General features: G+C 39.3%; 1 protein-coding gene across 1 annotated transcript; it reads left to right on the top strand.

The window, feature by feature from the left end:
- The first annotated feature begins 632 nt into the window (after window positions 1–632).
- On the top strand, window positions 633–2,855 carry LOC146624683 (uncharacterized). The gene is made up of 4 exons (XM_085364067.1): window positions 633–662; window positions 1,078–1,173; window positions 2,034–2,339; window positions 2,812–2,855. The coding sequence occupies exons 2-4, from the start codon at window positions 1,128–1,130 to the stop codon at window positions 2,853–2,855; spliced, it is 396 nt and encodes a 131-aa protein (XP_085220193.1). The 5' UTR covers window positions 633–662; window positions 1,078–1,127.
- The last annotated feature ends 8,002 nt before the right edge of the window (window positions 2,856–10,857 follow it).

The raw sequence follows: 10,857 nt of genomic DNA, 5'->3' as shown, positions 1-10,857 counted from the left end.
GTTTTCCTCAAAAATACATAGTAAAGCAGATACAACACGAGGCGAAATCGAGGGAAAAGTTAATGATTATCGAGTACTAATAGGAAAATTGTATGGAAACTATCAATACCAGATTAATTTGTAACATGATTATGTAATTCCGTTCTTGCCTGTGAGAGAAAAAAAGGAGTTCGGCCACAACAGGTGCCTTTCAGATGACCTTCCCTTCTCTTAAAGATAGCCTGTTTTTGATGTTGCCACTTGCTTTATTACATTATAGATTATCTGACATCCTCACAACTACTTTCTTCTATAAAGGGCTTGGCTGCATTCATACCACATATTATTCACTTTTCTGACGGTTTAAGACACTCAGGTGAAGTTAAAAACACAGACAGGACTAAAACGTCATAAGCTGGCCTATACTGCTTTGCCTGCCCACACTCCTAGCACCTTAGCTTTACTATCACACAGGAAGCGCACACCAATTACATCTCCTTGGAAAGTATTGATAATCCTGTACATGTTGCAACACTATCCTCCATTGACCTCTGGTAACATGCTATTATATGTGGGAGGGCTGGAAATGACTGGGTGGGTGATAACAGGGTCATAAAAGTAGCTGTCTGAATATATCCGATGGGAGGCAGAAGGGAAGCAAGGCATCAGTGACACCCTCTCAGGTGAGTAAGTCGGTTTTTCTCTTGAGGTTTTCTTAAATCTTTTGGATTCATTCATGGACTGCTGTGGCATCGGGGTAAATACTCTTATTACCGTTGATGTGACCACAAATACTCGCTTGAGAGTTTTTGTGTTTTTTATAACTGTATTTACAAATCAGTGATTTCTTGGTGATATCGAGCCATGACATGGAAATTCATTTAGGCTCAATTGGCATTTATTTAAAAATATATTTTTTATTATTTTTGCCTTGTATAATACATTATACCCACATATTATTGATGACTGAGTTTGATTGAAGTTACTCTTATCTGTCTCACATGATAAATTCAGGATTCATGATTTTCTGTCTGCAAGTGAGAGATTTTAGAGAAATTAACTCACCGTCATGTTTGTGCTTTTATGTTTTTCATGCAGCTTTTGACCTGAGGAGTCTCTTTGACTACGTCAATTTATTTCAAAGCACAATGAAGCTGAGTCTTGTTCTATCGGCTTTTTGCCTTCTTACCACAGGTAAAAAAAAATTACAATACATAAACCTTTAAAAAAGATCCTTTTAGAAAAGGGAAGACAAAACCTTTTTTTAAAGAGAGTGTGAAGAGAATAACTAAAGATTATTAATTAACTGTTATTCACACACAAAGCATCACAACAAGATTATCTTAAAAACATCTCTGGCCACTTTGCCCTCAAATGGAAGCTGACTGAAATATTCGGCATATATACATCAAATAACTTTGTTTAATTCATAGTTTATGATTTTTTTTTTAAGTTGAAAAAGTTTTTATGGTTAATTTCGGCCACATCTATATCTAGACTGACCTTTCATTTTTTGTGTGAAGGATGATCTGTTTCATGGTGTTAGCATAGAATCTAATCATAGTTGTAGCGTACCATCGTAGCGAATTTTAATGGTGGTGGACCAAAGTTAAAGCATTTCCCGGTAATCAAAGGGAAGGTTGATGGGAGGCCATGTAGACAGAGTAGGAAATGTTGAAATTCTTGAAAGGGTTAGGCCTTCGGGGGGGGGGGGGGGGGGGGGGGGGGGGGGGGGGTTGTTTCAATAGCGTCATTAGAGCAAAGGTTGAGTTTATTATCTATGACATTCTCCCATTAAGAATGCAAAGCTGTGAATAAGTACTGAACTCCATTATCTTGATATTGGACAATAAATGTCAACGGCTGAAATTTGAGATCTTTAATCTGGAAACATTTTTAATAAATTTTAGAAAATGTTTTGTTTAAAAGAAAACATGTGTTAAGGCAGAAGTTGTGACTAGTTTCTGTGAGCATCACAGGAACAGAGGTTTGTTAACCTTTTGGGAAACCTTTGTATGATCTTGCCTTTTAACCCTTTTTGATCTTCCTGTCAGTATTTCTGTGTGGAGGAGAGAACATTACATCAACTAGCATCGCACCAAAAACCACTGCCTCAACTAACGCATCCAGCACGACCACAGACAGCGCATCCAGCACGACCACAGACAGACCATTAAACACGACCACAGACAGCCCATCCAGTACGACCACAGACGCCGCATCCAACACCACCACCATTATCCCCACCATTACTGAATCAGTTCCTACAACTGAGATTGTTCAGGAATCCAATTCAGGGCTTTCACCGGGCGCTATAGCGGGCATCACCATCGGCTCCATTGCCGGTGTGGGAGCAGTCGGTCAGTACTACACACGAGCATGAATTTACCATCATTTCTGCTTCCTCTATCACATATCATCTGTTATTCATTAACCAGGATGGCACTGGGGATGAGCCATAGCAACCGAGAATATTATTTACAGATACAGGAGCCTATTGGCACGAAAATATGCAAATATAGAAGGAATGCTGTGACAAAACAAATTTCCCACGTGTGGGACTAATAAAGGTTATCTTATCTTATCTTATCTTAAATAAGTTGTGAAAATTATGAAAATGTATTAGTGATAGTTGTAAAGGATTACAATATTCTTAGGAAAGAAATTGGTTCTCTAAGATAAATGACATGATAGAAAATAATAATTGAGACTTTTGTTACAGTGTTTCACAATTTTGAGTATTTAATCAGTAATTTCTCGACTAGTCTTGGACTCATATTTGTTTTGCGAGACATTAATAAATGAATAATAGTTAATCCATTTTTATTGCAGGTGGTGGTATCTTTGGTTTATTGAAGTACACAGGGAAGATCTAAGACCAGCTGTTGCACAATAAGGATCGAAGTGGATGTAGATCGTCAGATGAAACATGTCCTATCCTGAGATCAGACTTAATCCTGACCATGCTGAGTGGATAGAGTAAGGCCTAAATGTCTGAATGGCTCAAGAAGGAATAAACTGATATATGTATAGTATATGTATATTCAAGATTATGATCTCATGGGCCAAGAGGAAGACATAATAATGTCTGTTTCACCACTTTGCTATTTTGATTGCTTGACTGATGGCCAGAAAATAATCCTTAGCTGATCAAAACATTTACATAATAGTATGAAATGTATTCATATTTTATTTGATATGTTTATCTTATTGACAGATACTACTCATCTAGTCGGTTAAATGTATTTAATTTTATGAGTTAATCTTCCTAATGTCCTTCACATTTGATGTTTTGTTTCAATATAAAGGGTAGACTGTTTAACTATAAAAAAGGTTTTTTGTATAGAAACAAGAATACATAAGCTTTTGTGTTCATTTATAAAGGTAAAAAATCTTTGTAAGTGAATACCGATATTTCCTTTAAGCTAAATAATTAAATTTTATTGATAACATTTTCTTAAGATTAATTTGGCATTTTGCTCAAATACTGTAATTTCCTAGTGAAAAGCTTTGCAATCACTATGTTGTAAATTAATAAATAAATATAAAAATATAATATGCTTTCTATAGCTGTCAAATAAAAGTGTTGCTTGAGCCATCTAGGCTATTGATTTATACACATACTTCCTTTAGTAGCTGAGTTATTTGCTTAATTTATGAGTTTATGACTTTTCCACCCATAGGCTTGGTGCTTCACTTTATGGTACAATGATGGTTAGGATTGAGAACAACAGTCTATCAGTGAAAACAGATTGAGAAAATAATGTTTTGTTTGGGACTAGCTAAGTTTTTTGCAAGCTTTCAAACACCTAGCGTTTCCTCAATAATCTGGGTCTTGCATTGTTTGGTTTTATGCAGTTTTGTCTCTGAGACACTTGCCCAGCTCATGCTAGCTTGATGAAAAAGAATTTAATCTTTGACATATAACAAATACAGTCAAACACAAAAAACAATGAAACTGACATGAAATATATAATGTTCTAGTGTTAGCTAACACTATAGTGTTAGCTAGCGACCAGCAAATGTAGAACTTTTTTGTGAAAATCTACAAGAAGAAAAGAAAACTAAAAGTAATCAAACTGTACTTGAAGTAAATCCAAAATGCCAACTATGACAATTATGTGCCCAAAACTTTGGTGTGAAACGGTTGATGCCATACTCATGGTTATGGTAGGGTGACCAACTGTCCTCTTTTCCCTGGACATGTCCACTTTTCACGTTCTGTCCGGGCCATCTGGGAGGAGTTTTGAGATCGATGAAAATGTCCGGGTTTTTCTATAGGCCTACCCATATGTGTGACGTCATCCCAAGCTGCTGTTTCGTGAGTGGTTGTTCTGCGCTCACAGACGGGACAGACGGCGCGCTGATGATGTTTAAAAGATGCCAAAGCGCAAGTGAAGCATTTCAGATCAACTGCAAAAGAAATTTCCTCGTAAAGTCCCAGTACTGGTAAAAAAAAAAAAAAATTATACAGATGAGGCCTTATTTCTGTACCATTATTTAATTTGAGGGGTTTTTAAGTTAATTTTTAGCACTTGTTTACTTGAAAAAGCCCATATGACATTTTTTATTTCAACATTCATTAACCGCACAGAGAAGGCATCGTTTAAATATGTTAACATTTTCTTTAAGCAAACAGTATCATTAAAGTTCTTCATGACTGGGCCAAGTGTCCTCTTTTTGGAAATCAAAATATGGTCACCCTAGGTCACCCTAAGGAAGATAGTCAGTGGGTACTGTTAATACCAGTACTTTCTCAGATAAACATTAGCAAAAAGGCTGGAAACGGGTGAAATACAGCCTAGAAAATTATGCAATTAAATTGGTGCTGTCAGCGTTAATCTCGTTAAAAAGAAGTTAACGGCATAACCACATTAATGCGGCAAATCTCAGTTAGCGAGTTAATGCGGATCGCCCCGTGCGTGGGGCTGCACGGCGTTAGCGCGGTTAGCTTGTTAACGCGTTAGTGCCGTGCAGTCCCACGTTAACTGTTAACGTCATTTTAAAAAAATTAACGCTAACAGCACTAAAATAAGGAAAAAGTTCTGTTTATTTAATCTACACAAACACTAATTTAAAAAAAGACTTTTTGAATAAAACAGGTTTTTAACATGTTTGAATTTTCCCCACAGTCAACTGAGGACATAAAAACTAACTCAGCAGATTTTATTTTATTTACTTAACATTTATTTAACCAGGATACTGTCCTGGATAAGATAGATAGCAGTACAAACTATGATGGTCGCACACACTAGGAATACAAACGCACGCACATATAGACACACCAATCCTCATGTGAAATAGCCCAGTAAAATACAGGAACGACATCACTGTCTGTCTGAGGCTAACAAACAGGGAAGGCAAAAGTTAAGTTACTACCACCAGGTCATTTAAAATCACCTTAAATTAATTTGGTTTAATTTAGTGGTGTACAAGACATAAATAAGTTGGTGAGTTATGTCAGGCTTAAAGTCACCATGATAACTTCTGCTGAAAGCAAAACTGGAGCAGGTTATGTTCAGAGCTTTAGTTTAAAATCATCTGGAGGAGCCACTTTTCACCAGTTCATCATTTTACAGCAGGTTTTAAGTGTGACCCACATCCTCTGCAGGGTGACTCATGTGTGCAAGTTATTAACCCTACCTTACTAACTTCACAAATGATGTCAAGCTGTAAAGTTACAACAGCACAAACTGGAGGTGGATGTGGCCAAAGGTGCGGTCATTATAACATCAAATTAAAGCTGAATAGGTTGCTGGACTGTAACTTTTAATGTTTCAGTGTATCCAGTGTAAAGTTTTAGAGCTCTAATGTGAACCATACATCACTTCAAAAATAAGCAGCAGCACTGAGTGCTCATTCGGCAATAAAGGTAATTTCAATTAGAATGTTTATTTTACTGCTCTATGTGCCAGGTTAACGATTTTGTGGAGCATTACCCCTGCAGTTTTTGTGTGTTCTAGTTTACAATCATATTTTTATATTCCTTATAGATATTTTATCACTACCATTATCGGATAATGTCTCTGAATTGGACTGGGTGTCACTCATAGGGATCATTTTGCGAGGAAGAAGAGTCACATAAAAAACCACACGAGTGTGTACACTGCCTGAAACAGATTAAAAGAGAACGTTAATAATGACTACCATTGCTATGCCCATTATCTCAAGCTGGGGTTTTTAGGCCAGCTAACAAAAGAAAGCCAAGCAATATTTAACTGTTTCTAGTGTTCCTCTCGGCTCCCTAAGATTTAAGCAAATCTGCTTTTTCCAAATTCAGCACGAACTTTCAGGACAGTGAGGTACTATTCAAGCAAGAATAGTTGCCTTTAGCTAGTCTCAAAAGACAGAGAGGACGAGAGTACAAAGTAAAAACACAGTTATTTTATTCACCAACTGCTAAATGTTTAATGCAGCAAAGGGAGAGTCATCATTTACAGCTGCTCAGTATTTTTATTGAGATCTTGACTCAGCCTCAGAGTCATGGACTGTAGTGATACAGTTTCAGCTTTAAAAAGTCAACATGATAATCCTCTCTGCTACATTTACTCATTTTACCTCTGCGCACCAAGTGCAGATCGTCCATATCACAGCTCAACAACTTTTATGCTCGTTTTGAGCGAGGGAACCCCACAACCACAACCAAAGCAGACATGACGCCAGACCACCAACCTATGACTCTCTCCCCCACCGATGTAGGAGCGGTGCTGAGCAGGATCAATGTCCACAAGGCTGCAGGCCCTGATGGCATCCCCGGGCGTGTTCTCAGAGCGTGTTCTGGGGAGCTTGCAGGAGTGCTCACAGACATATTCAATCTGTCCTTGGCCCACGCTGTGGTACCGGCCTGCTTCAAATCCACCTCCATCGTCCCGATACCCAAAAACTCCAACCCATCTTGCCTCAATGATTACCGCCCAGTAGCACTCACCCCCATCATCACTAAGTGCTTAGAGCGACTGGTCCTAGCACACTTCAAATCCTGTCTCCCCCCCACCCTGGACCCCCACCAATTCGCATACCGCCGGAACAGGAGCACAGAGGATGCAGTCTCCATCGCAATGCACTCTGTCCTCTCACACCTGGACAACAACAACACCTACGCCAGAATGCTGTTTATAGACTTCAGTTCAGCATTCAATACAATCCACCCCTCACAACTCATCAGGAAACTGACAGACCTGGGCATCAGTTCCCTCATCTGCAAATGGTTACTGGACTTCCTGACCAACCGCCCCCAACATGTCCGGCTGGATAACCGCTGCTCATCTACCATCACAATGAACACCGGTGTACCACAAGGCTGTGTGATGAGCCCTTTCCTCTACTCCCTCTTCACCCACGACTGCAGACCTGCTGATGGTTCCAACACCATCATTAAGTTTGCAGATGACACCACGGTGATTGGCCTCATCAGTGACAACGATGAGGCCGCCTACAGGGAGGAGGTGGATCGTCTGGCTGAGTGGTGCGACAGAAACAACCTGCTGCTTAACACCGAGAAGACCAAGGAGCTCATCGTGGACTACAGGAGGAATGCTGACCCACATCCACCCATCCACATTAAGGGGACGGCTGTGGAGCGTGTGAGCAGCTTCAAGTTCCTGGGAGTCCACATCTCCGAGGATCTCACCTGGACGACCAACTGCTCCAAGCTGGTCAAGAAGGCTCACCAGCGCCTCTTCTTCTTGAGGACTCTGAGGAAGAACCACCTGTCCTCAGACATCCTGGTGAACTTCTATCGCTGCACCATCGAGAGCATCCTGACCAACTGTATAACAGTCTGGTACGGGAACTGCTCTGCCTCGGACCGGAAGGCGTTGCAGAGGGTCGTGAAAACTGCCCAGCGCATCGCCGGAGCACCACTTCCTGCCATAAAAGACATCTACAGGAAGCGGTGTCTGAAAAGGGCTGGGAAAATCATCAAAGACCCCAGTCACCCATCACATGGACTCTTCACCCTCCTGCCCTCTGGGAGGCGCCACAGGAGCCTCCGGACTAAGACCACCAGGTACCGGAACAGCTTCTTCCCCACAGCTGTCAGACTCCTGAACTCTGCCTCCTGACATCTGACCCACGTTAAACTCATGGACTGAACATACACACACCCACAATGGACAACTGTACCCTCAAACACACAATAATAACATGGACTGAACCACCACTCACAACCACTAGCACTTTATATAGCCTCTGTAGAAACTATCTACACCCTCACTTATCTTAACTGCACTACTGTATAGCTCTGTGTAAATAATCATTCTGTACATTCGATAATCTTTAATCCTACAACTGTTTACAACTTGCATAGTTCCCATTTCTGTATAACTGTATATCTCAGATTTCTGTAAAGTTATTTATTTCATATTCTGTATAGTTTTTCATATTTATATCCTGTTCATATCCTGTACATAGCTTGTACTCACTACAGCCTGTACATACTTATAGTTATAGAATATTCACAACATACTTCATACCGTGTACATTATAACATACCATAATAGACCCATTTCTGTAATATACTCACATATCTATATTATTGCTAATATATATTGTAATATATCTATATCACTAAAGCACTTCTGGATGGATGCAAACTGCATTTCGTTGCCCTGTACCTGTGCATGTGCAATGACAATAAAGTTGAATTCTATTCTATTCTATTCTATTCTATTCTATAATCAGCTACGGATATGTTCTGGTAAAACCAAACTGGAGATCGTTTCACGTTTCAGCATAAAGTTAGTAGAACTTTAACTAGCACTGGGGTCAGATAGTGCTCCCACTACCACTTTGAACACTTAATGTGAAGTTAATATTCAACATTCAAAGGGTTATTTATTGTTAAAGAATTACTTACAATAAGGTCATTATAAACATTACTTATAAGCTGACCCCAAAGTAGACACTGATGAAAGCTGCTTAATCTAAAGCAATGGTCTTGATATAAGTTGAGGTGACCGGTGGGCCAAACTCCCACAGTGTGAGGTCTGCATTGTAAAGTGGACTTTAGCCCAGGTGACAGCTTCATCATTTTATGGTATGGTCATTTGCTATGGAAGTGTCAACACTGGGAGTGCTTGGTAACAACATCTAAAACAACATTTCTCCCCATGCAGGCAAATAGCTGTTAATACCCTGAGCTGTGTGATCAGCCCATATGGTGAGCATGGGCGCCAAAGGAACTGCGTGTGCATGGGGGAGGGGAGTGTCCTGCCTGTGTGTGTATGAAAGTGGAAAGGACATTTTTTACTGACTATGGGCTTATGTAATGTTGTGTTATATTATGGGCTCGTTTTTCTGACAAGCAGCCTCTCAAATTTTATAAATAACCAAACAACCAAAGAAAATCATCGTTCCCACAGATGTCACTGGCATATCATCAAGTAGATCTGTAAGGGTTGATTTATAATTATTTATTTTTCTCGTTTTGATCCTCCATCTAAACCAGGGTTGCAAACATATGGACTGGGGCAGCCAAAACTGGCCTGTGAAAGGGTCCAGTTTGGTCCACTGGTTGGCTTTGGAAAATGTGAAAACTGCAAATGAGGAGGGAATAAATTATGGACTTTAAACAGTGTTTTCTGCAGTTCTACAAGGACATGATCCATAGTAGTAATAGATATACAGTAAATGACAGAAATAGAGATGTTTTTCTTGTTATTATTCCATTAAAATAGTAACAGAAAAGATCCTGTTTTTTCAACTTGCTAATATCAGGCTAGCACTACTCTACAGTACCAGCAGAGGGAGATCTTTTATTTCAAGCCGACATTAAAATGATAAAAGGATCAAAGGACAGCCTTTAAAGAGACATTAATAACACATTTACATGTAAATACATATTAGCCAACTAACTTAACCGTTTCTGGCATTGAAGGACCCTGGAATGTACTTCATATCCTTGGTCACTGTTGACTTCTTGGCTTTAAATACTGTATATTATCTCCCCCTACTGATACTACAGCATCTGCATGTGTGTCCATTTCACACTTTGGAGAGATCAGTGTGTCTATTAGACATTTTGCCGTGATATCAATGTGAATAACTGGGGAGATTGTACCAGATACAGTAGAAATAAACACACAAATAAACACCGGTCCCCAAACTCACACCTCTAGACCTCTTCGTGGGGATGTGACAGAATGTCCAACTGACAATGACCCCCGACATTTTTCTTAATTTCTATTGTCTAATTTTGGTGAACTTGTGTGAATTGTATACTCAGATTCCTTGTGGCGCCTGGTGTGGTCTTCTGCTGCTTCTTCTCTGGTAATAACAAGACATTTACGAGAACAGAGAACTGCTGCTGACTGGATATTTTGTATATATTTTTTAAAAATCATCTTTCTTCACCATTGCTCAATTTGAACTCCGGGCCATCGTGACCATGTCTTTATTCCTAAATGCATGGCTTGCACAGCTGATTAGATATTTGCGATAATGAGCAACTAAACAGTTTTACATGGTCATGAGTGTACTTCTGTGTTGCTTTCACAGTGGGTTAAAAATAGAACATTTTCTGAAAATTAACAAACATTTTTGTTTTTAATTATTTGATAAAATCACAGTAAAGAGATGCCGGTACTTTTTTCATGAGTAATTTTACACTTTAAGGAGCCGTTCTGACAATTTTCTTTGATTTACTGCAGAAACTTTTCATTATAATGTAGAAAAACTGAGGGGTCTTCTTGAAAATTCATAAGAAATATCAGGGATCCGATGTCCATTTGAGGTATTTAATTGGGCAGTAGTTGCATATGGGTCTGCCATGCTTAAGCTCAAAGGGGACTGAATATTGCTCACAATGTAAGAAGAGTTTGGCGCACCTTATCTAAAGCCTCAACATGCATTTTAGATACAACCCAAACTAGTCTTCTC

This window comes from Diplotaxodon limnothrissa, linkage group LG10 (genome assembly GCF_057381915.1).
Source record: "Diplotaxodon limnothrissa isolate DT_005_m linkage group LG10, D_limnothrissa_male_GT1.1, whole genome shotgun sequence".
Classification (NCBI taxonomy): domain Eukaryota; kingdom Metazoa; phylum Chordata; class Actinopteri; order Cichliformes; family Cichlidae; genus Diplotaxodon; species Diplotaxodon limnothrissa.
This window is presented reverse-complemented; position numbering and strand designations above follow the sequence as displayed.

Excerpts from the sequence above, each read along its gene's own strand:
- LOC146624683 (XM_085364067.1), top strand. The coding sequence starts at position 1,128 with ATGAAGCTGAGTCTTGTTCTATCGGCTTTTTGCCTTCTTACCACAG. Across the intron at positions 1,174-2,033 it reads TTTTTGCCTTCTTACCACAG|TATTTCTGTGTGGAGGAGAG; the intron begins GTAAAAAAAAAT and ends TCTTCCTGTCAG. Across the intron at positions 2,340-2,811 it reads TGCCGGTGTGGGAGCAGTCG|GTGGTGGTATCTTTGGTTTA; the intron begins GTCAGTACTACA and ends TTTTTATTGCAG.